This window comes from Watersipora subatra, chromosome 5 (genome assembly GCF_963576615.1).
Source record: "Watersipora subatra chromosome 5, tzWatSuba1.1, whole genome shotgun sequence".
Taxonomy (NCBI): Eukaryota; Metazoa; Bryozoa; class Gymnolaemata; order Cheilostomatida; family Watersiporidae; genus Watersipora; species Watersipora subatra.
The window spans coordinates 61,735,300-61,763,251 of NC_088712.1; the positions used below are offsets into that span (position 1 = coordinate 61,735,300).

At 35.2% G+C, this 27,952-nt stretch overlaps 1 protein-coding gene across 2 annotated transcripts; it reads left to right on the plus strand.

Annotated features, from left to right (window-relative positions):
- The first annotated feature begins 1,440 nt into the window (after nt 1-1,440).
- Nucleotides 1,441-27,788, plus strand: LOC137396242 (beta-galactosidase-1-like protein 2). 2 transcript variants are annotated; one of them, XR_010978505.1, is made up of 17 exons: nt 1,441-1,640; nt 1,850-1,918; nt 2,790-2,885; nt 3,146-3,254; nt 6,762-6,857; nt 8,392-8,473; nt 10,859-11,017; nt 12,082-12,246; nt 14,781-14,924; nt 19,913-20,118; nt 21,724-21,789; nt 21,897-21,990; nt 22,454-22,541; nt 23,418-23,532; nt 23,819-23,938; nt 26,201-26,307; nt 26,762-27,788. XR_010978505.1 is itself a non-coding variant. In XM_068082424.1 (16 exons), the coding sequence occupies exons 1-16, from the start codon at nt 1,486-1,488 to the stop codon at nt 26,828-26,830; spliced, it is 1,833 nt and encodes a 610-aa protein (XP_067938525.1). In that variant the 5' UTR covers nt 1,441-1,485; the 3' UTR covers nt 26,831-27,788. The 2 variants fall into 2 exon arrangements, 1 of the variants encoding a protein (XP_067938525.1); XM_068082424.1 differs by lacking the exon at nt 26,201-26,307.
- Nucleotides 27,789-27,952: the final 164 nt, after the last annotated feature.

Here is a 27,952-nt window from a genome sequence, read left to right on the forward strand (position 1 = left end):
ACGGGAACGCCGGCTTGGCTCTCTTACTTGGAGCTAGTTTATGTTCTGAAGCTAAATAATATAAAAGCCAATAATGGGTACAAAACATGGCCTAAAATCTTAAACAGTTTTGGTTTTTACTATTTAACGCTATAGTGTTCTAGTATTGAGCTTTTAGGCGATGTCAAGGTTTGAGAAAGCTCCACCCTCTTGTTTGCGAGTGCGTAAACGGATTAGTACTCATTATCCAATGCTGCAATATTACATACTAGAATACCTTATCTTGACGCAGTAACTGTTAAGCAATCAATTAATTTACTGATTTATGATCGATTACGTTTTACACTGTTTTTCATTCAACATTTCGTCACGCTGCAGTAACGGTAGCAAGAGAATGGTTAAATCTGGATTTCCTAAAAGATTGGAGAACTAGTACCCATAAAAACATTTCCACCTAAAAAACCTACATTTCCACATAAAAAGCTTTTCGAAATTATTTAAGCTTATGATAGTTCATAAGTCCAAATTATGCATATGAGCAAATTATTGAGGCCGTTACCGATATACAAACAAGATCTGGTAAAAAAGCCTTTGCATGTAACATTGATCTTTACTTTTTCAGTTTCTAACCACTAGGGAACATAGACTAAATTAACACTATCTTTTGAAATTCTGCATACTACTCTTTCATGCTTTTCATGCTTTTACTAGACTAACTTAAGACACTTTAGTGAACAAAAAAGGAAATTACAAATCATCAAGGAGATCCTCCCTTTCCCCCATAAAAGAGGTCTAGAGGATAAATGAAGAAAAAATCTATTTAAATAAACTTCTGTTTCACCATTCCTTTCAATTGAACTGTGATTGCTGGGTTCCATGTTATCTTTTTTCATAGATAAATTTGTTTTTTTGTTTAAAAGCTTGGTTTGCAAAGTCAGCATGCAATCATTAAAGGTTAATGCTGCATGATTAAGCCAACTAATGTTACATTCTTATAAAAGATGATAGGAACTGTACTACACATTGATACAAAATAGTGATGCATACATTGAAGAGCAATACTTGACAAAGAAGAGACCATTTAAGAGCTTATTTGTAAAGTAGAGCTAGCTTTCATTTACATTCAGATATATGAGCTGCCCTAAGATGAGAACAGCTATACTTTTTACTGCTATTTAAAAAGAGGAAAGACTGCTAAATATTTGTCTGAAGGATAAGCGCACAATTCTGCTGATGACCCAATTGTTTATGCAAATATTTTAAATCAGCACTTACATAAACGGTGGGATGTCACATTTTCTCCTCTCTGTAGTATATTATTTTTACTTTTGTTTAAGGTTCATTAAACATATTAATGTTGTCTAAACTAGTTTTAGCATTTCATGGTAGCTTAATTTTTCAAAAATAAAAACTTTCAAGTTTGAATGTCTTTTGATGTTTCGCTTCTTTTCCTCAGGGCTACCACTTATAATTGCCTGTCGCCAAACTTTCTCTTAGACCATATCGATGAAGGGTCTTGAGGCACATTCTGATTGGTTTTGGATAAATGGCAAAAAGACAAGGCTGTTTAGTGGTGCAATGCACTATTTTCGAATTCCTCGTGAATACTGGCAAGATCGGCTCATCAAGCTGCGGGCCAGTGGATGCAATACTCTAGAAACGTACGTATCTGTAAGCAAAGGATATCTTCTGGATCTTTGCCTTATATTTATCATTTGATATTTCTGCCTTTGACTAGAAGCGGGTAGAGAGTTTGCTAGTTACACTTGCTGCCCATAAGTTTTTGATTCTTACATGTATGATGTTATGCAAATAAATTAGTAAGAAAGCTACAAGATTATCTATACATCTGTACTATTTTTGGTTTCAGATACATTCCTTGGAACCTCCATGAGCCAACGAGAGGCAAATATGACTTTCAAGGCATACTTGATGTTAGGTCAGCATTTAATTCATTATTCGTCTTACAGACACCTTATTTATAGTCTCACTTCTTCACTTTTGTTTGCAATAATCCTCAACTGGCAAGTTATCTGTGTATTTGAGTTGTCTATTCAGGGAGACCATACTATCAGCATCGGAAGCCCGACCATATGATCTTATTGCAATGTATTTTAGTAACATTTTTTCTCAAGCTTATCACAATGAACTGTGATGGTCAGCTGTTAGAATTTTTCTTGCAGTTACTTTTGTGCTGAGTAGGTAAGGCAAGTTATAATCTTTGCAGCTATTAAATAGAAGCTTCTTCACTCGCAATAGTTTACTAGATTTTGTTACTCTCCTAGGCTGTAAAGCTACGTCCCATTGACCAAAACTGTAAGTGCTGCTTCTCATCAGAGAAAGTAAGGTGCCAACAGCATAAATAATGCCAGGTCGTAACGTATATAAAAAGTTCATTTAAAATTTAGAAAATGAGTTTTGTCTTCGCTTAATAATGTTAAACCTTTTAAATTTTTGCAAGATTATTAGTCGGTTTTTATTGTTATCGGTTATTATTGTTTTTCAGTTGGCATCAGAGGTCAAAGCTTAACATTTGTCACTAATGATTGGCATTTCTTTATACAGATAGAGAGGTATCTCCTGCTACCATTTCGATGCAATCAAACTTTAGCCAACCTCTATGGGTTCAAAATGAGTTCATTGAAACAAGACCACTTCATTTAACAGTCTGATGGTTCTACATAAAGCTCCTTATCACTTCAATCAGAGAAGAATTCACTCATTTGACGGCATCAGATCTGATGTTTATATTTGTGTTTCAAATGCTTTCTGTACCAGCCAGTGATGCTGGTTATTTGGTACACTTGTAGAGAGTACATTCAACTGGCTGAGAAGTGCGGACTCTATGTAATAGTTCGTCCAGGTCCATATATTTGTTCTGAGTGGGATCTTGGAGGCCTACCCAGGTGAGCAGGGAATGACATAGTCTTTCTTCAATGTTCAATTGACTTAATTTTGTGAATTCTCATCGCTTTTTTCTGTACACAAGATGGAGGTATTACATGAGAAGGCGCAATATGCTTGTCTTTTCTTGCAAATTTTTTCCAGCACAGCTTCTACCTATGCGTGATGCATGTTTTCCTTATATATAATCAAGCAGAATTTTATTTACAAAACATTCAAGCATTCAACAGCACTGGTAAAATACAATTTACGATTTTGACAGCTGGTTGCTACGAGACCCACAAATGAATTTACGCTCAAACTATGAACCCTATATGGCAGCAGTTAAATCCTATTTTAAGGAATTACTTCCTCGACTCACAGATTTGCAGGTAAAGAAAACAACTCCTAGATTGTTTATAAATTTAGATACTGATTAATAGTAGATTGAGGAGATCAAGACTTCTCATACATTAACTGATAGCCTAAGCCTGAAAGAATAATGTCTTTGTCCAGGCCTGTATTCCCTGGTTGCAAATTGGGGCGGCTAATGTTAGGCGACTAGTTATGAGCATCTGTGGGTTTGGAGGGGCGGTATCAGCCCCCTCAACAGGTTTCTTTCATGTAGGGCCTCAACCGGGCATCTCACGTAAAGTTTTAAAAGATTTTATCGGAAAGTATAAACATTTTTTCTATTATTTTAGATTTGTTTGTTTTAGGTGATGTGACTGCCAGGACGTTTTCAGTTTGAAATGCTCAGAAAAAGACATCTTTTTTTCTTTTGAGCGTTTCAACAAAGATCAATTTTGCTGATTTTATTTTAAGTTCATCTAAAGGTTTTTACGCTTTTGTTGGGCCATTGCCAAACGGATGTTTGGTAAAACTTGACCTTTTGCAAACCTTTATAAAAGTCGTTAACAAAAATAGTTTGCCGATCATGATAATAATGACGCCCAAGAACTATTAAAAGTTAACGTTTATCTCTATGGCTTGGAATAAAGTGATATTCTACAGCGATAAAAACCATTGCCGTAGCAGTTGGGCAAATAACTGTTCGAGTTAATGATCTTGAGGTCGAGTTATCTAAAGCAGTTTATCATTGTGTGGGAACGGACCAAACAAATCCGTTCGAGTTAACCAAGTGTTCGTGATAAAATTTTACATCTTATGCGAGGGCGAGTTGCGAGACTATACTTAGCCGCCAAAAATTCCTACAAAGTTGGGGCGGCTCAGCCGGCCAGCTGCCCCAGGGAATACGTGCCTGTCTTTGTCTAAGCTAGTCTGAAGCATCTGCAGTACATCAGATGACTCTATTGTTGGCTTTTCGTTACAAATCATTTACACATATATATATTATATATATAAATCTCAATGTTTTTCTGTCGTTTATCTGTTCGATTATCTGATTCGAAAGTTCTAGCAACAAAAAATCACCTACATGGTGGATTTGAACTCACAACATTCAAATCTCAACTCTATTAACAAGTGCATGTAACCACAAGGCTAAGCCGTTCTTAACATTCCCGTTGCTCTTACTTTATATCTTTTTCACTATTGCACACGCTAAATGTGCAATTTTTTTTATTAATTAATATTACTTTTTGTGTTTATTATTTTTTTGAAACTTTTTTAAAAAGTAAATTTTTACTATTACCTATTTTTCAATTTGTAATTTTTAAATGTGCCGTTTCAAATGTGCCGTTACACCCCTATTTCCATTTTTTTAAGGTACGATGGATAAGTCTGCCAAGGCGAGGTACTTTTCACGTGGACAATTATATTATTTCGAGTAGGAATTGCCACTACATTTTTTCACCATTTGGTCAGACAAAGTATCAGACAAAGACAGCCTGATATCTCATTTTTATGTTTTTACCAGTTTCGAGAGGTATCAGTATCGGCCATCAACACTTTGAATACAACAAGTTTCTGCTGCAACAGTAAGCTTTTTATACACACACGTCAATGTAGTCATTGCTATTATGAATTCCACATAGATATTCCGGATTTTTATTTTGTTTTCTCAGTTCGTATTAATTGCAACAGTATCAAATCATTTTTTCATTATAGCAAAATAGACTATCTAGCCATTAGTTGCTAATAATTTCACATTTGAACATCTTTTTATTTTTCTCTCAATTTATTCAAACTGCCCAAAACACTTTTTATGATATGAAGTTTAAAAGTTTAGACGGTAACTGTTGTGTGTTAAAAAAAAATTTATTTTTTTGTGCAAAGGCTTTTTTATTACCCTGACAACGCCTGGCATTCACCTAGTATATATATATGCATATGTACATGCTATATATATCATAGCATGTACACATTGCATAGCATATGCATGTATGTGCTATATGCATTTATACGTATATATACCGTAAAACCTTTATTTGAACACCAATGCACGCTATTTTTCAACCCCTCTCCCATAGTTAGTGACCTTTTCTTAGAGGTGACGTTCAAATAGAGGGTGGCTCTGTATTTTCGACTAGCTCATCAGAATTTTGAAAAGATAAATTTAACCCTTTTACGAGTGAAACGATGCTAATCACACCGACATTTTGCGCTCTCATTCAGGCAGAGCGACATTAATGCCATTGCTTTCAGCATTTTTGCTAAATGTTTTTTTCATAAACGCCAAAGTATCAGACCGAGTTAAACAAAGACATACTTTGAGTAAAGAAATATTAGCTGGATGCAGTTATTAATTATTTTAATGGTGTCGCTTTCAAAGTTTTCAAGAAAAAATTGAATAGCTTTGGAGTCAGAAAACGGGCATTGGTAAGCCAGAACAATGGCTGCTATTACGTTATACGGTGTTCCTAAAAAGTATTTTCGTCGTTCATCAAAATGTTTTCAAGTCGTCACATCAGGTTGTATCCTATATTATGGACGAATCTGGAGACAATGGATCGGATTTAGAACTTAGTGACTAATAACCAGAGTGTAGTTCTGATGATTGTGATGATTGATCTTTTCAGGCACAGCGTTACTGAAACCATGGCAACCACTACTGCAATGACGAAATAATTACTTGTTATTGATGTAGTCGAGTCATTATTAGTACTATTTTGTCGGTGTTTTACTCGTGGCTTTCTATTATGGTTTCATTAAGATCAAAGAATGTGAAAGTGGTGGGCAAATAGAGGTGATGTTCAAATAGAAATTTTATGGGTTATATATATTACCTTATCAGCAATAAGGTAATATATATATAAATGATTTATATTATATTGAATTATAATCTACAGTATATAATATTATATATTATTTTATATAATACAGGTGTATATTATATTTAATATTATACATATCAATATATTATATATAATATATAAATTAAACCAATATAAATTAAATCAATACATAAATTAAAAACATTAAGAGCTGCTATTTTATGGACAGACTAAATGACATAGAAGTAGAAACTGAAGTAGAAGAATGACATAGAAGTAGAGACATACTGAGTTCATTACAGATACCACTAGTATTGTTGGTTATTTTCTTCTGCTTTTTCTCAGATGTAATATAAAAGATTAAAACTTGTCACACAAAGTCTGCTGTTTCTAAATGCAAGTCATCAAGACAGAGCATATTTTTCACAACTATCATCTGTTACTGTAATGGAACTAGTCTATTTGCAGTTGGTGGACTTCTGTAAAGCAGCATGATTTTAACTAGAGAGTAATGACACTGTTGACTCGCTGTATGTCGTGGTCGCTAGTTTTTGGCATAATGTAAACAATAAAGTTTTCGTTAAATTTATTTGCCGTTGTGACGTGCCATATACAGTATTCGTATCTATCATGGGTATCAGATATTTTTAAGTTTACGGATGAAGTAGACAAGACAGATGTTTGAGCATGTATGTTTCTGTCATCCGCTGTTGCTCACTTTAGTATGGCAGCGGTAAAGGACCAATCATAGCTTGGCAAGTGGAGAATGAGTACCTGACCATCAGCAAGAGCACTGATCATCTGGCAGAGCTCCAAAAAGTTAGTAAATCTTTAAGTTGGTTGCTGTGGATTGTCAGCATGTAATACAAGGAATAGTACAGTTAACAAGTCAAACGCTGACAACTGGTAGCCTGACATCACATCTCTAGTGTTCACTAATACATAAACAAGTAGGCCTAATTGGTAGAAATATTAACTTTATAATCATTGTTAGGAAGATAATATGACAATTGCCTGAATTTCTATTTCGTCATACCAACGTTATATATCAACCATCGTATGTTTCAGTTTATGAACTACAACCAGCATTTGCACCGTTGGTTTCAAAATCTTGTGTAAGCTATGCCCAGATCATTTTTATTTATTTTTCAACACAAATGATAAACATAGTTTTCTATTCCTTGACAACAATATGTTACATCTACCATTGTATGCTTCAGTTTATAAACTTTCTGCTACTATAACCTTCATTTCGCTGTTCTGATTCCTCTGCTGATCTAATTTCTCTGCTGATCTAATTTCTCTGCTGATCTAATTCCTCTGCTGATCTAATTCCTCTGCTGTTCTAATTCCTCTGCTGATCTAATTCCTCTGCTGATCTAATTCCTCTGCTGATCTAATTCCTCTGCTGATCTAATTCCTCTGCTGATCTAATTCCTCTGCAATATCAAATTTTAAAGCGGTTTTGTTCAACTCACTTAATATTTCCTCTTGTTTTGACTTCTAATAATTGTTTTGGCAAATAACGAAAAATATCATTTCGTTGGTTAATAATGCCAATATAAAGTTATACATACTATCATAATATTAATCTAAACCCTGACAAACAAATCCTGATATTTGCTTCATATGTCAAAACCTTCATCTTGTAACAAATAATCGGATAAGAGTACAATGTAAATTATTAAATTGCTTTTAGAGCTCAGAAAACAGCATTTAATACTCGAATAATTACATATTCATGTATAGAGTTAAAACAAGCACACACTATGAAGCTATGTTAAACCCTAAATTATATTAATTATATGATATAAATTATATGTAAAAATAAATTAATAATCAGTAAAACAGAGAATTTGAGCGTTACTCTTCTTTACGGACTCAAACGGAAGTGTAGATTTGACCATTTTAACTACAGTGGCAAAGTGAGCGATGGAAATCCGCAGGGTAACTTACTCTAAGTGACCCTAATTTGCACTGTATATACACTTGGTTTGAATTAATTTAATTCATATACTTTTCACTATATCAACAATTTGTTTTTATATTTGTCATCTGTTTTACTTTTCTCTCAAAATGAAATTGTTTTAACATTATATGTGAAAAATTGCCAAATAATTCTTAGGTAGAAGTGATTATGAGTCATGGTTTGACCGCTTCCTGTTCAGAGGACATCGCTTTGCCAATTTTAGCCATTTCACTTGCCTACCTAAGCAGACATTAGTGTTATATGAGTGTTACGGTTGTAATTATGTTAAACTAAGGATTTTATGCCGAATATTTAGCTGCAGCAGGACGAGTAGGAAGGTTGGGTTGGTAGTCCACCCTAACTTGATCTTGTTCTATCCTCTAGCTGATGTTGGAGTGCGGCTGCACAGAGCTTCTCTTCACCTCTGACAATGAGCAGGGCCTCCTTCATGGGCCTCTTAAGGGAGGTAAGTCTCACCAGCTTATTACTCACTCTCTCCTACCTGTTACTCCCATGTCATTGTACAGTAGACACTCCTAAAACGTAAACCTTCTGTAATGTAAATTCCAGTTAACATAAAGAATTTTTGTGAATCTTTTTTGTCGTATAAGGTAAAAGTTCTACATAACATAAAGTGTCAAGTCGGTGCAAGCTCTCAAATTCGATTCTTATGGCAAGAACTTCACAATTAGCTTTTAAAAATATCGTTTCTTCTTTTGCTGCACTGCGAAAAGAAACGATGCATGAGGGTAGCTCTATTATATATACTAGTACTATGGTAGTCTAGTTTGAGAGATCGTCAGGAGTGTCAATAAAACACAGACAACAAATAGCTGAGCAATTATTCAGAAATACCCTAATACCCATTGAGCGTCAATCTACCAAGCTGAATAGCACAAGTTGGAGTCTCATTGAAAGTGTTGTTTTATTCTAACTTTTAACTTTAGCCTCGGACAAACAGACACCAATCTTATTATAGTGAAGATATATTTTTGTTTTACATTATTCTAGACATATATAGTATTTTTTCTTTGCAGAATTGACCCTGCTGTGTAAAAGAAACATGAAAAAAAATTGATTTTCACTAAAATTGAAGGTGTGCACTTTCCGTAATTTAATAAAAAATTGCCATGATCGTGAACACTAAACCAAGTATAAGTGAGAAGATAAAAATTACTAATTATTGATACAAACCGACAGCACCATCGTTGTTGTACAGTCAATCAATGTTAAAAAGTTAATTGTAGTTTGTTTTCCCTTGAATGACCTGAGGGGAGAGTTTAGGAGGATCTTAGAACGTATTAAAACTTGACCTGTATTTTACTGCGCGTATTATGTATAATTCCTCTAACGTAAACATTCTCGCATTAGACTATTTACGTTGTAGGAGCGTCTACCGTATAATAATTGGCTTAGAGGTTATAGTAATACTTTAGGTCTGTATAATGCTGCCTTAGCTGTGTATAGTCACCTAACTTCGCATTTATAGTTCATTATTGCCTTTGCATGACAGACTCACTCTCTTGCTCACTGATAAATTCTCAATTCACCAGTGAAAACTGGTATTTAGAGAGGATTTCCATCTTTATTGTAACATTTGGTTTAGCTGCCTGCCGCAATATTGCTTTGAAATTAAAGTGTTTTTCGGATAAAAACAGATTTCATTGTTCGTTTCACATTAATTCAACAAGTTCGTTTATTTGTGCTGCACTTCTGTGAGTTTATGATGATGACTATAGTTTTTGCCTTTGTTCGATGATCTTTGGAGAGATTTACAATATCAGAGTAACTCCTGCTGACATCTCTTGTATTTATTTCCAGCTTCTCTGGTTTTACTTGTGATAATCAGTCACCAATCAGTGTTGAGCTGAAGTTATTAATTGCGGTCGATTGACCAATCACAGGCCATGATTGTTCTTCAGAGGTTTTATCTTTTCTTTTTGTAATAGTTTTATATAGATCATAGCTATGAAAATGGTGCTTCTTGTTGGGAACAGTTCCTGCACCTGTTTTGTAGCCCAATAAATGGATTGTTTGTAGTGGTATATTTCAAGGTCTCGCGCTAATATAGGGTTTATAAAAGTTAATGTACGACATGGTAGAGTGGCTACAATAAACTTGGGTAGTCTCCATCAGCAGTAAATCTCATTTAGTAGAGCAGACAACTCCCTTTTTGGAAATGTTCTGGTTTGGTGAATGTTAATTAGGTACTAGATATTGAAAACCATGTTACAATATTTGTGTGATACCATATCACGTAAAGCTAATAAGATACTAGCGTGTTCATAAAACTTTCTGCTCACTGTTATTTTTGAAGTGTAATAATCAAATGGTAATGAAAACTGTATACACTAAGCATTTATTCTATATTATCATTGCCTGTTCTTTATTATTTTTTGGTTGTTTTTACTGTATTGAGTTTTGTTAGCCAGTTTTAAACATAACCCAATCATGTTAGAAACTAAACTAGAGTATTATAAGTAGGTCGATTCTAAACTCTGTTGCTGGTTTCCTACAAGTTTTCAGTGCTTTAGTCTTACCTTCAGCTTTTTCGTTTGATCTCACTTTGGCAGCACCTACAAGATGTCACAACTGTTAAGTCTATATTTCCATTATCAGCTGCAACGAGTATAATGATAATTTTATTCAACTGCTTTGGTAAAGACCTGATTGCTTATTCATTTGAGGGTTTCAGTTTCTATGCGTCAGTCCCAGCGCTCTGGTCAAGCATTGAATTAGACCTTTTTCAGTGCGTTCCGTTTAATGTTAGCGCGAATCCAAGCTGCTAGAGGTTTCTAACACGTGTCCGTATCATGACTATCTTCACAGGCTTTTCTATACTCTTCTCCAGTGCTGATGATGGCCAACTTTCAAGACATAAAACTCGGACATGACATGCTCGAGCTTTGTAAAGCACGCCAGCCTGGCATGCCCCGCATGTGCATGGAATTTTGGACGGGCTGGTTTGATCACTGGGGAGACAAAGATCATCAGACTTGGTCGTTAGATGGTATGTAGATGCCTGGGATTTTGTAATGTTTTCTGTATGATGACATAGTTTACTAGCTTGTACTGACGTAATAAAACTTTCTACTTACATTCTTAAAAACATTAATTTTGAGCAAAACAAAACCAAGACAACATTACGACACCCACTACTTTGGACCACTTCCCACTCCTCGCGGTCTTCACCTAGCCTTGTCTAGATGGCCAACTCCAAAGGTACACAAACAAACTATTTTTAGTTTTTATTCATTATTTTTCTGTTTTTCTTATGCTCACTTTACTTTTAATTATGAAATAATATGATGTGAATAAATAATATAATTCTAACATGTTTTTGTTACAAGATTTTGCCATTACATGTATTTATAATTTATACAAATGTTAGGTCCGAGTTTTGTGGAGCTTTGAAATGAGTTAGGGCATTTATGTGATAAAATGGGTTTCTACTGACAAAATTTTCCTGTACAAAATGACTTCTGAAACGGATTAATTTCATTAGTAGAGGTTCCACTATATTTTCAATAATCGTTTATCCAGATAACCTGCATAATCTGATAAAATACTTTTATTGAATGTAAGTTCTACACACCAGCATTATCTGAATATTCCATGATTCAAATAAAGTTGGTTGTAATAATTAGGCTATACATCTGCGAAACCACCTTCACATGTTAAGAAGCATAATTGATGCTTTTTGGTCAATTTAAATTTTGTTATTATATTATGTTTACTCAAATTGTCATAGAAAAGTTTGTTAATATTTGAAATTAAAATACAATTCTTGACTGTATGGTGGAGGCTCATAGCAACCCTCATGAAGCTTTCACTTACCTAATGCTCAACTTTGATGATTAAAGGCTGACTCGCTACATCAGCTACACATGACGAAATTTTGGCACATGGTTGAACCTAGCTCTAGTACCTCCTGCACCTGTGCTAGGGCTCTTCATTTTTTATTTTCATCATTGAGTCACAGTTTTGTGTTTATCCAGAGTCTATGTACTCAGGCACTCCATGTACATACATGTACATGTATGTACCTCAACTTTGGTTTTATTAACTTGAAAGAATTCAACGAGACGCTGACGTACATCCTCAAGGAATATGGCAGCGTCAATTTCTACATGTTCCATGGAGGTACAAACTTTGGCTTCATGAATGGAGCCAATGAGCAGACAGAAAATGACCAACTTCAAGATGGGCAGGACTACCTTGCTGATGTCACCAGTTATGGTGAGTTGAGACTTCATACGACAAGTAATAGCAGGTTAGATTCATTAATAATTACCTTTAGTTTCATGCGACAACTGCTCTCAAGTGGTTGCTTTCAAAGATCATTAAAGGTTGACTTGCAACAAAATTCACATTACAGTTATTTGATATCAAAAGATTCACATTGTCTTACTCAGTTGTGTTGTAGGTACCAAATATGTGGGAATGTGATTACAAGCTCTTAAAAGCTCAAAAACGAACAGTTAATCGCAGCCACACGAGACCGCCGTAGTTTGGATTCTCTTTCCAAACGGCTCAACTATCCTGTAACAACTACGTCCCTAGTTTCTGTTTACACTTTCATGCAACCGTATTCGTCGAAATATTTTCACAAATATACTTCACGCATTCAATAAAACCATGTCTATTGTTCTTACGCGTCTATTTTATCGTCATTGTAATGCTGTCACTTTTAGCACTGATATCTTATTACTTTATCACTTATTACTTATCTTATTTAATTTTTTAGTCTTAGCTCGAAGGAGTACATATTATTGTCTGATAATCAAGACGAGTCTGTTGGTCATCTGTGATAATCGAAAAGTGCTGCAAAAATTATTTGTGAAGTATTGGGTCACATGATCAGATTACGACTTGATGATTAGACCAAACTGCCGAAACAAAACTGTAAAGTACCGAGCATTTATATTTGATACGGGTCTTCGGTAAAACCCGAAGTGTTTGTCATAAACTAGTGCTACGATAAGTTTTATATTAAGCTTTTTATTGGCCTTACAATTCACGTGAGAACATCACGTTACAAGACAATACCAATAAACAGATTCCAATCTACGGCGGCTTTTCATTTTTGAGCTTTTAAGAGCTTGTAATCACGTTTCCACATATTTGGCACCTACAACACAACAAAGTAAGACATGGTGAATCTTTTGATACCAAATAACTGTAATGTGAATTTTGTTGCAAGTCAACCTTTAAATAACCTGTCACAAGTTGCTGTTTCGCTTTACTTCTTCTGAAGAATGTGGAGATGAAACTAGAACAGCTGTAAACACTAGTGGTCTGTGTATTTTATTAGTTGCACATCCTTATGGAGGGTATAGCAGTAGTTGATTCTATGGATTTTGTAAAAATACCTGTAATCGTTAGATATATAACATTGATTTAATTTGGAGTCGGGTCCTCATGAACAGCATTTGAAGTGTGCAGTATTAATAGACTGGCAGTCTAATCGATACTTCAATCTGTTATGTTTACAGAACTTTTGTTTTACCACTAGTAAATGTCACAAGTCATGATTACAGAATAAATTATGAGAATATCTCACCAATACTCACACTCTAACTATATATGCTAAATAATGCTAGTTTATTGCGATCCAATACAAACCGTGTTAGGGTAACATGGCAAAAAAATTTTGGAATTTTAGAAATCCGTAAAAAGTGTTAACATTTCTGCATTGAGCTGTTTCTAAGTTTTGCACGTGCAAGTGTTGAGGCTTGCTCATCTTTAGTTAATCTAGAATTGCTTACAAAGTTACCTAGGATTACACAAACTGATATATAAACTATTGTATTTTTTCCCATAGATTGAACATTAGGCAGGGGAAAGCAAATTCAAATATAGTTTAGAACTAGAAGTTGCTTTATTTAAGTTTTAGAGCTTGCTAGCACATTTACTCATAGAAGTATTATTATAAGAATTTTAATGTAACCTTTTCATATGAAATGAGATTATTCGGTTGATGATCTCACAAATTTTTTTGATCAATCTGTTCTTTAGCAAATTCTGCCATAGCAGTTAACATAGCACGAGTTGATTAGTTGAGCCAGTGTTGGTAGCAGCTAACCAAATAGCAGCATGATCTATTGTTAGGAAGGTCAGCTAAGGCAGTACGCGGGTACAAGTGTGTATAGTTCCAGGTGCTGTCAGCTTCAGCATAGTTGCTGAAAAATTCAACTCTTGACCTCTAGCTACCATAATGCATGTAAACTAATAGTGGATGGAAAAAGATGTTAATAGTAGCAATAATAACAATAGATTGATTGTTATTATAATTGTCTTATAATAACAATCATTCTATTTTTCACATTGAAGATATTTGTTAAAGCTCACCCAAGTTTCTCATCTGTGCAGGCATGTCTGCTGCAAGCACCTGCTTACCTATGTTCTCACCTGTGTAGACATGCCTACTGCAAGCACCTGCTTACTCATACTTCTCGGTAATGTAAATGTAGCTGGTGCAACTAACTGCATAGCTGTGTTTTTGCTTATGCAGTCATGTCATCAGCAAGCACCTGTACCCCCATTTCTTATCTATGAAGAGATTTCTACTGTGAGCACCTGTACGTCCTGGTTGTATTCTGTGCAAAGATTACTTCTGCAAGTGTTCACTTGCTTAGTTCATTTGCTTGTGCAGACTTGTCTGGTGCGCTCACCTGTGATACTCACCTGAACAAGCATGTCAACCGCACACACTTGCATGTGTACACATGCCATCTGCAAGCACCTGTTTACCTTTGCTTTTTCCTATCCAGACTACGATGCTCTTCTCACTGAAGCCGGAGCAACGACACCCAAGTACGACAGAGCAGTACAATTGATGTCACAATATTCTAGCGAAGTTGTCTACCTCGCTGACTGTCCTGCTGCCACTCCTCTTCTAAAGCCAATCAAATATAGTGAGTTGCTGATTGCTTGCTGTTTCAACTTTCACTAAGTTTATGTGATGCAGATTTTGTGGATTTGGAGTTGTGTGCACATGTTGAGTTACCGTGTGATAAGTGTTGGAGTTGTGCACACCTTGAGTTACCATGAGAGAAGTGTTTCGATGGAAATTCGCATGTTGCGGACACTGCGGGAGCTTTATTAAAAAGATAAGGAATTCAACCCCCAGATGTCATAGCGGCGCACTCTTGTTTCATTTTTGCAGCACGTTCTTGAAAAAGGTCTGACTATATATCATGGAAACATAGTGTGTGTTTTAGCTGACGACTTAATTATACTAGCATGTGTTTGGTTGTTAAGAATAAAAAAAATTTTGAGCGCGGATTGGAAAAAAATAGACTGCATAAATGTATGACGTTTGACCGAACAGTTTGTCTCAGCGTTCATTATGTCTCGGCGTCTGCCAACAGAATAGTTCAATACGATGGATTTAATCTTTCCATGTTGTTTTTCCTTGACAGAGACTTGCGCTTTATACAAATACTGTTGTCAGAATAACTGCTAGTGATTTTTCTTTTGTTCTGACTCGGTAGGTAAAGCTGTTTCTAGGCAGCTGTCAACAGGTTTCTCTGAACCAGATGAGCTGTCACCAATTGGGTCAGTCAAACATCTACGTGCAGTTAAAAAACATTCATTTAACTTGTAGACATTTAACATTCATTTAACTAGATCACTTCCATCCGCCTGTGCAAGTTCTGACAGATTAGAGTAGTACAGATTAAAGCCATAATTTGGCTTTTGAAAAAAGTTCTTTTGACGTTGCCTGACCAAATCAAACTGCATATAGCAATATGTCTGCATCAATCGAATTGAAATCTTAGAAACCATGCTTTAGCTATAAACCCCATTGCAAATGGTTCATGATGGCATATGTAAATGTATTTACCTGGCCTGTCACACATGCCAGGGATTTTTTGAGTGTAGAATTTTGGACCCTCGTCTGGTTTATCAGAAACGTTGTTTATCATTTAATTAAAAAAAAAGGATTTTATGATCCAGAGTTGAAAAGCTGTCAATGATTTCAACTGGAGCTCAATTGGCACATGTATATGATAGCAATAACTTTCATACCAATATAGTATGTTTTAATCAACACCTTCTGTCCTTAAAACAATTGAACAAGTATTTTGTTAGTGGAAATGCCTGTGTATATTCCATTGTCTTTAAGAACCCTTTCATTGGAAATCAAAAACCAGCTAAAGCTCAATTTGCAAGGCTTAGCTGTAGCCTTTTGATGGACGAGTCTGGAATCTGCTGATCTAAGGCTATTTTATAGATAGCCAGAGTTTAGCCTCAAACAGCATCTTTATTGTTTACCATAGCTACAAAAGTGTGATAAGGCTGGTGGTGCCCTCACTGTCTATTATAGGGGAATCATGATAAAAGCTTGAAGATCAGCAATTTTATAAATTCATCTCAAAGCAAACAGTGGGATCATCTGCATGCGTAGGTAGCTGTATGGGTACAGGACCTGTGGTCATATTTTATTCTCATTTCAGCATTTTTAATACTCCTTGCTACTCCTCTTCTAGAACTCTAGAAACACTCAAAAATCCATTCCAAACTTTTGGTTCGAACAGTATAACCTACTGTTACCTTCTTGTTTGGGTGTAAAGACCAAATACATGTGCGAATATTCGCAAGTTGTCAGAACGCCTTTTGTCTGTTTTTATATAACCCATTGCACTTTATTGCATGCTCTGTGCTGCCCCCAGAATGTTTAAATTATGTCAGGTTTTCTGTGGATATAAGAGATAGAGGATATAGAGACAGCGAAGTTTATTATTCTGGCTCAGAATAATTATCATATACTATATATAAGATTTTACCATATTGTTATGTTATAGTGTATTATATATGCTATGATCTTACATTATATTTAGCAATATATACACTATATATAGAGTGTATTAGCTTATTGGCAATAATTTCATTTCAAATAGAAATGTTTTTTCAAGTTATGCCATACAACAATAATATAACAAATAAAAAAGGCAACAGTTAGCCACTAAAGTCAAATAAATAGTTTGATGAATGGAGTTTAAAATACCTTTCCCTGCTAACAAAATGAATATTATGTGGAAGGCTGTTAAAGCAGCTGGCAATGATAAAATTTCCAAAATAATTGTTAGATTCAGTATGCAGTTGGTTCATATCACATAAGTTGAAATGAGTGGAAAACCTGTAACTGCCCTGTAAGAAACGAGGACACAAACTATGAGAGATCTTAAAACCTTTAACTGAAGTAATATAAACATTTAGCATAGGTAGAGTAAGAAGATGCAAATATTTGGAAAGATTATTCGTTGGAATAAGATATGCTCGAATATAATTTCCCATCAGTCAGAATGCTCTCTTTTGCAACAAAATAAATCATCGGTTTGTAAAGATATCTTCAGCAATGTCATAGTGAAAAGAAGAACGGTGCTGCCAAACCTTCAAGATTCAGCTTGAATTTTTTGTGGCAGGTTTTTACTTTATATATTTCTGTATGGGGAATTAAATCATCTGTATACGCTCCTGAATAGCTATAATTATACGCTCCTGAATAGCTTTGATTTTTCTATTATAATTTTTGATGAGTTTTTTTTAGATCTAATATCCATAAATCAGCTCATCGCTTGGCGCCACCTTAAATGATGTTTAGCCATCCTTTAAAGGGAAACCTACGCACATGGTTGTATTATGTTAGCTGGCTTTTATGAAATCAGTCGAATTTAGATGTCAGACGGTTTTTTATGAGCGTGGCATGAGGCATGACGAATTACCTTTCAATTAAATCTAGTGAAGCTATAATTAAAACCTACACATTTCTATTAATACCAATATATTAATCAAAGAACCCGCTTGGCGTGAGTGGAAGTTTAGTCTTGTTTGTGGTTGGATTATGTAATTCATAGTCTCGCTGTAAGACTAAAACAGATATATATGCAATACATCATAAGGTGTTTGATTCATCTCCAAAGCCAAGTACAGGCTGAGTCTGTGTGTAGACAATCCCTTGAAGATTGAGTGTGTTGTCTGATTGGCTTACTGCAAGCAGAGGTTGTATGTTTTCAAGAGTGCTGTTGGACAGACAATGTCTCTGTGATTGTGGTTAAACATGTCTGACACCAGTGGTAGGGAGATCTCACCCATGAGACATGCCCAGCTGCAGATAACCATTTAAAATTGGATGTCATTTCGGTTACCACCAGTCACCACTTTTTTGGGAATCGAACCCGGACCTGTCGTTTGCAGGTCATACATTCTAGTCCACTAGGCCGCGGCTGCTCTGTAAGACTGAGTCCTTTGTCTGTTATAAATAGCATTATAGCTGTTGAAAAAAAAGATTTTAATCGCCACATTTATTTTATAGTTGATGTGTTAAGCTGAAAAATGTATTAAAATTTGAGCTATTTTCGAATTTTATAGGTTGAAACAAAACAGGAGAAAACATGTTGTTACAGCCTGTACAACGAGGGTTTCTAAAATACCTGCTACCTCTGGCCACTTACAGTTGAAAATCTGTGCCTACTGGCTCTGTATGACAATGTCTGTTTTAAAATGGATCTTTCAAAGAATTTTTACTCTAATTTTTACCTGTGTAGTTGCCACATCATCGATTTGTACTTTCTGGCTTGTGGCCTAGGTGATCTTATGACTGGTATCATAAATTATAGTTTTTTGTGGGAGTTGCGTCCTCACTTAGCAAGAAAAGACCATCATCATTTGTCAAAAATCTTCATTTGAAGAGAATTCCATCATTTTTTCTTTTGAATCAGCATTTACTAATCCAATCTCTAATATTGATAATTCTATTACATTTGCTGCATTTCATTTAAGAATTCATCTCCTTTCATGTAATCTTTAGTCTCAAGTAAGTGTGTTTGTTCATATGTCTACAATATGTATCTAAGATTTACTATGAGGACTGGAAATACACTGATTTACAGTTACACTTCGACATGCCGGGACCAAGCTCACATTTCAGTTCTCTCATATCGCAAATCAAATTTTCCTATGTGAAATAACTAAATACAACAATACAACAAAAAATACCAAAAAACAGGATGTTACAATGAAAAACGTGTTCTAATTGCTTTAATTAATTTAAGGGACCATCTACGCGCACAAAGTAACAAATACATATAAAGGGGTTATAATCTGTAATAGATTGTAACATTCTTAAGTGCAGTACTGTGTGGAGTTCTTACCCTCGAGACAGATGGTAGCGGCTAACCGCAATGTGAGAGACTTGATGGCAACGCATTCGGTATGCTACACTTTTGCGACGCAACGTAACATAACATACATTTTAAATTTTCCTTAGATGAATTTAACTTACTGTGCCCACACTTCAAAAATAAGTTTTATTCCTGCACTGAACCTAATTCTGATTATGTTTTTGTATTTCATTTTTCTTATTTTTTTCCGGGTTGGCGCTTTTTGCTTCAGATTTAGACTCACTTTCAATTTCACTTTTAGCATTTTTAAATCTTTTTTTTGATGATAAAAACTAAGCAATGCTGCTCTCACATACTCTGCCATATAGCAGCCACAGTGAAAATTGTTTCATATGATCGTATCTCAAATTTGTCTCCGCATCTCAATCCAAAACTTTTCTCAGGAATTTTCTTCAAATCTCAAATATCGCGTATGTTGGGACACTCATATCTCAAGGTATAACTGTATTTCGTTACCGTGTATATGTTCTGGCATGTGTACCTCTTGGGTTTCTGTTGTATTAGTGCAGTAGCAATGTCAACTGAAAGCTGTTTAGTTCTGCTGAAATCGGAGGGATGGAATATTTAGTGCTAGTAGAACATCAACATATGACACTTGCCTACATTGCACTTCCGAAGGAGTTATCAGAAGTTTGGTTCAGTTGTTTACCTATCCTCATTTGCCTATCATTCTTGTAATTGTCCTCTTTTTCACTGCTACACATCTTCCTTCATAGATGATGTGTCGTTGGTGAGCCATCTCTCACTCGATGCTGTCCTGCCACTTCTTGAAAGCAGCGATGTCAAGGGTAAACCGCAGCCAATGGAAATGCTAAATCTCAATGGAGGTGCTGGTCAGGCCTACGGCTGGTCACTGTATAGAAAACGTGTGGAAGCGTCTGGAAGCCTGCAGTTTGTCGGGCAAGTAAGAGATCGGACACAGGTTAGACTCTCCTGCGGAGTGATTCTTCGTGCTTTTGTCACATGTATTTAGGTGTATATAGAAGTCTATGGCTAGCTATTTAGAGTTATATCAACACAGAGCTGTAGCTGCATAGAGGTATATGTGTGGGAAATTATGTTAGCGTAGGGTTATCTCAGTATGCACTGATCAGGAACACTATTAATATGATACTCTCATAGAGTTACCTCAGTATGGACTGATCAGTAACACTATTAATATGATATTCTCATAGAGTTACCTCAGTATGGACTGATCAGTAACACTATCATTATCATATTCTCATAGAGTTATCTCAGTATGGACTGATCAGTAACACTATCTTTATCATACTCTCATAGAGTTATTTCAGTATGGACTGATCAGTAACACTATCTTTATCATATTCTCATAGAGTTATCTTAGGGTGGACTGATTAGTAACACTATCTTTATCATACTCTCATAGAGTTATCTCAGTATGGACTGATCAGTAAAATTATCATTATCATATTCTCATAGAGTTTTCTCAATATGGACTGATCAGTAACACTATCGTTATCATATTCTCATAGAGTTATCTCAGTATGGACTGATCAGTAACACTATCGTTATCATATTCTCATAGAGTTATCTCAGTATGGACTGATCAGTAACATTATCATTATCATATTCTCATAGAGTTATCTCAATATGGACTGATCAGTAACACTATCATTATCATATTCTCATAGAGTTACTTCAGTAACACCATTATGAGTATTATATTTTTGTTCATCGATGAGGAAAAAACCAAATATAAAAGCAGAATGCAGTTTTAGCGTCAGAGTTCTGAGAAATGCAAAGTGTAATAGACATAACAGGCACGTATGTCTAGGTATAAATAGCTCTTTGAAACTCCACAGACCTCGCTCTTATTTCTCTGAACTGTTTTGAGTCTCTCAGCTATTCGATACTGCTCTGTCCTATTTGTTTATACATACTGAGTTGAGCTTGAACAGAACATTTACATGAGGGCTTCTCTATTAGGGCTACTCGCACCTCAAAGGTATTCGAACTGTTATTCACAGAGGTCGCACGAATCCATTTTCATCTCTTCCATACATCAAAATACATATCGTAATGCCATTAGTCCTATAAGTTATTCGCGCATTTTACTCACTAACAAGTAACCACAGTTCGGTCAGATAATAGCAGAGAAAACAGTAACAGATAATAAAGTGAGTGTTTTATATCTTGCTGCTGTGTGAAAACATTAGACTCTTCTTAAAATGACCTTTCAATAACATATTGTTTTCATATATTCTGAAAATGTCCGTTTTTTATTGTTTTGACCTTTTTTGTTTTATTCAAAACAAGAGGGTTCGAGGTTGCCCATGTTAGTCATAGAGAAGCGCTGATCTACCTGTAGGTTGATTACTACTGTCCGCAGTTCAACTTGCATTCCAGTGTACACGCATGTGAAGTATCGGTACATCATGTTAACCAGTGCATAGTTGAGTTCTTTGTTTCATAGAGTTGATAAATCTTGTCAATAGAGTCATCTAACTAGATTAATAGTATTCTATTGTAAAATGTGTATTTACACTGCCTTTTTATAATACTGAAGGTCTTTCTGGATGGAAAGCCTGTGGCTACCTTTGATTGCAATACATCTGATTACAGCACCTCCCTGGTTAGTAGTTGTCTTCTTTCAGTTTCAACTATTTGATCAAATAGCAGTTGCATTTCAATGCTTTGTTTACATGTCGGAAAAAACTCCTTTGTGTTGTTATGCTTTAGCCGAGAGGAGGTATTCTAGACTTGCTAATTGAGAATATGGGACGTACCAACTACCAGCCTATAGACAAGGATATTCTCAATAATCAGAGAAAAGGTACTAGGATTCTCACCCATCAGAAGTTTGCTATGTCTTGTATCGAGTCTGAGTATTTGAGTTGCTATGGGATACTTCTAGTGTTTTACTTGCACTTTTTATCAGCTTGGTGCTGGATTTGCCTACTTGTTACTTAGAAAAATGTTTGGCAAGAACAGTCCCTTTTGGCTGTGTAGTTTTGTGAATGATACATTTGTTTAACACCATTTAGGGACTAGAATCATTTAACGGCTATTTCGAAAGCTGATCCAACTTTGTACCTCCGTCAACCACTTGTAGAATTGTGTACATTTTATCATTTTTTCTGTTTCCAGCAAATTGATTTTTGAAGCTCATAGCAATGTTTTTACACTCACGGATATCTTTGAAAGCGGAAATTATTGGGATGAGACGTCAACCATTACATCTTTTTGCGGTTGCTACTTTTTCCCATATTTATGTTGCCATGCTCTATCTCTTGCAGGCTTGAACAACCAAGTCATGCTAAATGGAGAGCTGCTGAGCGATTGGTCAGTCTATTGTCTCGACTTCAGTGAAAAGTTTCTCGCAAGGTATGACTCAGCAGTTTGACTCAGCTTTTATGTCTGCAGACAGAATAGCTCAGTATCAACTGTTTTGGAACAAAGACTCGTTCTTCATTTAAGTATCTGTTGGGTATCTGTCTTATTTTGACTTGCTATGAAAAGCTGTTACTAGACAGCTGTCAACAAGATGCTCTGTGGCAGGTAAGCTGTCAACAAATGTTCTGTCAGCAGTTTGGCCTGAATCAACATTTTAGACTATTGTAGTAAAGCTGAATTGTCAGGCAACTGTAGCAGAGATGACCATACATATATTAAAGAGTAGCTAATGCCGGGTATACTTACTCACTACAAACTGTACCACTTAGCCATGGAAACCTTAGGACTGGTAGAAGATGGTGTAGTCAACTTGACAACTGCTTCTTTGCTTGAATCTTCATCTAACATTTTGATCCTCTCTCGATAGACATGTGAGAATAATAGTTTACCAGGTTTAATCTCAGTTATGATTCTGTTGTCGTAGATCAGTGATAACAGATTCTTCTCAATCTTTTACTTTCAAATGTTTTATATTTTATTAGGTTGTGTATTTGGGCAAACTTGTCAGCTATGCATCGAACCTTTAGATGTGCTATCAGGTTGAAGAATGTTTTTATAAAATTCCTTTTGCTAGGAAGAGTCTCTTTTATCTCTGGCTGCTTCCTAACCTCATAAGCTGATGAGAAACCAATTAAGCTATATTACCTGTTTTGTTATCTCTATAACTCAACGTTTGTGTCATCTCTGTGGACTCGGTTGTCAGAATTAGAGGCTCATTTGTACAGCCATCTGCCTCAATCTAATTCATCCGCTGTCGAGTAGTACATGTTGCTTTGAAATACTTGACTGGCATCAACGTTCCCACAGGCTACTAAATGCAAAGACCTTTAAGGAAGGTTCAGGAGTAATGACTCCTGCACTGCTCAAGGGAAGTTTGGAAGTGACAGCCCCTACACCAGCGGATACATTTTTTGACATGCAGGTAAGAAGTTGGTGACAAAGGGCACATGCAGGTAAGAAGTTGGTGACAATGGGCACATGCAGGTAAGAAGTTGGTGACAGAGGGGCACATGCAGGTAAGAAGTTGGTGACAATGGGACACATGCAGGTAAGAAGTTGGTGACAAAAAGCACATTTGTATTTATTACTACAAAGAGCACCTGAAGTTGCCTCCACTTCTTGTAAGAAATAGGGACAACTGACGAAATCACAGTCTGACTTGTATGTTGTATTCATTAGATGAGGTGCTTGTTTGTCTCTTTTGTCAGGGTTGGGGAAAGGGAATAGTCCTAGTGAATGGCAAAAACCTTGGAAGATATTGGCCTTCTAAAGGACCCACAAAGACTCTCTACGTTCCTGGACCATTTCTCAAGCAAGGCTTAAATGAGGTAACCTTTATTTAGTTAAGCTAGTCCAGACCATTGCTTTCACAGCTATGATAATTGTTTCAGCAGATACATACCCTTTGTTTGGTATGAGTACACACTGGCTAGAGTGATAAACTTGATTTCAACAGTAAGGTTTGGTTCATATTAAGTCTATAGATGTCACATTAGTCTTTCCATCTCAGTGACCTTTTTTACAATATCAGAAGATGGAGTTGAACCAGGAATGTTTGATTCTGCTGATCTCCGAGAGGATGGAAGAGCAAGTCATTGATATGTTCCATAATCAGTGGTAGAATACACAGTGGAATCCAATAGTGGTGTATTTTATATAAATGGAGTACATATGAAAAAGGACACTTATTTGTTTTGTTAAACATTTATAATAATGTGTTTCTAAGCTATTAGCTACTTTTGGAAAATATCATATTTTGGCACAATGGTGTTTTAGTGTTTATTAGCCTTTTTATATTTTATTATAAGTTTACATTATACTATATATAATACATTATTTTATATTATACATAATATCTTATATTTTATATTATATTGTACGTAATATATTGAATATAATATTTTATATTATATATAATATATAATGGATAATATATTATATATAATATAATAGTTCTATATAAATTTATATTTTATTATGTTTTATATAAGTTGTTAGCTACTTCTGAATAAATTTTTACAGTGTGACTTGTATAATTGGAGACAAACTCACCGCTGCTCATAATTTTGCTATTCCTTGCTCCTATTAAAATGGCAGCTAATTCAAAAAACTTTTCTCTTTAAGAGTTTAGATACTGTTGGAACCTTTAAATGTTGGAGCAGAAGTTTAATAAGAATACATTATAATTCATTTAATTTTCTCCAAACGTCTGAAATATAAAATAGCTCTTTAGTAAATATATTACATTAAAGCAAATGCGCTGTATAATAACGTGAAAACAAATTGTAAAGCTGAAGTTATATAATGATTGGATCAAGAAACTGATAATCAGTCAAAAGATGTTTTTGTTATTATGTTACGAGGAAGTATTAGTTCAACAATGTGTTGATATGGAGGTAGAGAGGTAAGGATAAAGATACACTGTGTAATTTATTTTAACCTAGACTAGGAAATGTTCAACTTATTGTATACATCTTATAATCTTAATCTATATATATATTTCTCAAAGTATGTCTGTCTGTCACTCCGGCTGTAGCGCACGCTCATTATTTTACCGATGTGGCCACGCGTTACGATGCCGTGTTAAGAAATATTTTTCATAAGGTTCAGTTACTATATTTGGTGTCCATGCCTATTCTTCTCACGCGGACAATTATATCGTCTCTGTGGAAAAAGCCTCTACATTCTCTCACCATTCAATCAGACAAAGACATTACGATATCTCATTTTTATATTTGTACCGGTTTGAAAGGTACCAGTCTAGTCGCGTTCAAGTGTTTGATGAATATCTTCTGGTGTAACAGTTACTTTTTTTATACACACACACAATTCTATGGAAGAATTGTTATTATTAATTCTACATATTCAGGATTTTTATTTTGTTTTCTCTGTTCCTATTAATTGTATCATTACCGAATCATCTTTTATTGTAATCGTAGCAACATCGACTTAATTTAGCTATTACTTGCTAATTATTTCACATTTACTTCTAAACCTTTTTATTGTCGTTTTATTTTTTTTAATTTATTCGACCTGCACTAAACATTTTCCTCATGATATGAAGTTTGAAAGTTATTTGGCAAAGTTTGAAAGCTATAGATATGGTAAACCTTATATCTATGTTAATGGGTTTACTATATCTATGTTGAAAACCTTTACAATTGTGTTTATTTTCTCTCTTAATTTATTTTAATAATTTTGCTATCCTTAGAAAACTGTATTTTTAAAGTAATTTAAATTGTTGTTGGTTGAAAATGAAAACCTAATGTTCGTTCAAAACTTACATGATATGTTGGAAAGTTCATACATCGGTGTGGCCACAAGCAACAATTTAACTGTATGAGCATATGAAGCAGATAAGGGGAATAAATCTAATAAAGATAGCAACAGTATAGAAGTCGGCCAATGTTTTCTCTATTGTATGGATAGAATGGACAGTCTAGTAACAGTTAATATTTGTTTCTTAATAATGGTAATAACATTAGCAAGCATTTGATATTTCTTACTAATATTGTAAACCTAAAGGTCCGGTGTCAAAAAGTTGTCTGATATCTAGTGGAGTGAGAGTGACAGCCAGAGATATTCTTTAGATCCATGCTGAGTTCATGACAAACAGTATGTTCCGATGAATCATAAGCATCTAGGAGTTTGTATAGTATATCGTCTTGGACTGTCCAAGTTCAAGGTGAATTCATATGTACGTATATCTCTTACCCATAAAATAGTTTGTCTTGGATAATTATGTTTCAGGCCGTTCAAAGTCTATTATTGGTTGGGGTTAACTTCTAACCAGTTTTCCAGAATCACGAACAGTCTGTTGCAATCTCTACCTCTATTGGTCACTTTATCTAAGGAGTTATTGATCTTTTATATTTTGTTGTAACTTCTAATTAGTCAGTTATATTTCCTGTAGAGCTACTGGAATTGATGAGTTCAGAGATCTGCAGCTACTGAATATTCATAACAAGTGTTTTTTTTGCTCTTTTATGGTGTCTGTTAGTTCAAGCTAACCAATTGATCATAAAGCTTTATGCTAGCCTTTGTACCTGGCGGTCAACCATAGATTGTCATACTTTGTATCCCACCCTATCTTAATCCTTTTTATCAACTCAGTTGATATTGGCGTGTTACAGTAACCCTCTATCTTGTAGGTCCTCATCTTTGAGCTTGAGAAGGTGGAAACTAAACTTACCATGACAGGCTCACCTATCCTTGGGTAGCACCTATACTCTCATCGCAGTCACAGTCGTTGCTGTGCTCTGACTGTAGTCAAACTCTGCTTTGAGCGCCCTTCACAAGCCTATAGTCGAACTCTCTCATTTCCTGTTAGGCTAGTGACTTACCCAACCAGTTTGTGTATTTTAGCGTCGATTATCAGGCTTGCACCATGTTATCTTTGTGAACCTTCAAGTATGATCTTTGCACTCAAGTTATAGCCCCTACATCGGTCTCTATTGTGCACATACTAACCAAGCTCAGTCAACTAGGACTATGGCAGATTAGAGCAATAGCCAAACAGTAACTAAACCAAAACTTCAGAACTGGGTTTATTTATGCCAAACTAACTAAAGTTCTGATGTACAACCGCATAGGTCAGACCTAAGGCAGAAGATTGATGCCCTTCAAAATATTTCCTTTTTTATGGTAGTGCAATTCTATTCTTACATTCTGCATCATGATTGGATCAATTACTTGTAACAAAATACAGTATATATTTTCCATTTGCTGATGATGTGGTTTCATATACAAGATAAGCTGCAACCAAGCTGAACATGGTCAACATGTGATTGCAAGCTTCAAGGCTTATTTGAGGTTTTACTATTTCTCGCATGAAAAACTCGGTATTAAAAACTTAGGTTGCCGTAGAACCCCGACTTTTAAACACTTATTACCGTAAAACTTCTATTTGAGTACCATGTCGCTATATTTTTCCACCCTTCCCTTATAGTGGTATTCTGTTAGAGGTGGCGTTCAAATAAAGGTGGCACTCAAATAGAGGTTTTACGGTAAATTAGTCTCATCTATTTTTAGTTTTTTCCACTTTGAACTTGTCTGTTGATGCTTAAACATACACATAAGACGCATGTTTTTGTTTTACTGAAGCTATATTGTGTGCCTGTTTGTACATGTGAGACGGCTATAATGCTGGTGTTAAATGTATTTCTTTCTGAATCAGAATGTTGCTATTATTTGTGTGTTCACTTACATGTCTGTTTTGCTATCTGCATGTTTTCCTACTACCGATCTCCTAGTTTGATTGATGGTTGTCAGTTAGTCTCTTACCCTTAAAAAAGGTTTCGTAATGTCTGTATCTTGTATTTGGGCAGAGTGGATTTATCTTT

Excerpts from the sequence above, each read along its gene's own strand:
- LOC137396242 (XM_068082424.1), top strand. The coding sequence starts at position 1,486 with ATGAAGGGTCTTGAGGCACATTCTGATTGGTTTTGGATAAATGGCAAA. Across the intron at positions 11,018-12,081 it reads TCAGACTTGGTCGTTAGATG|AATTCAACGAGACGCTGACG; the intron begins GTATGTAGATGC and ends TTAACTTGAAAG. Across the intron at positions 22,542-23,417 it reads AGTGAAAAGTTTCTCGCAAG|GCTACTAAATGCAAAGACCT; the intron begins GTATGACTCAGC and ends ACGTTCCCACAG.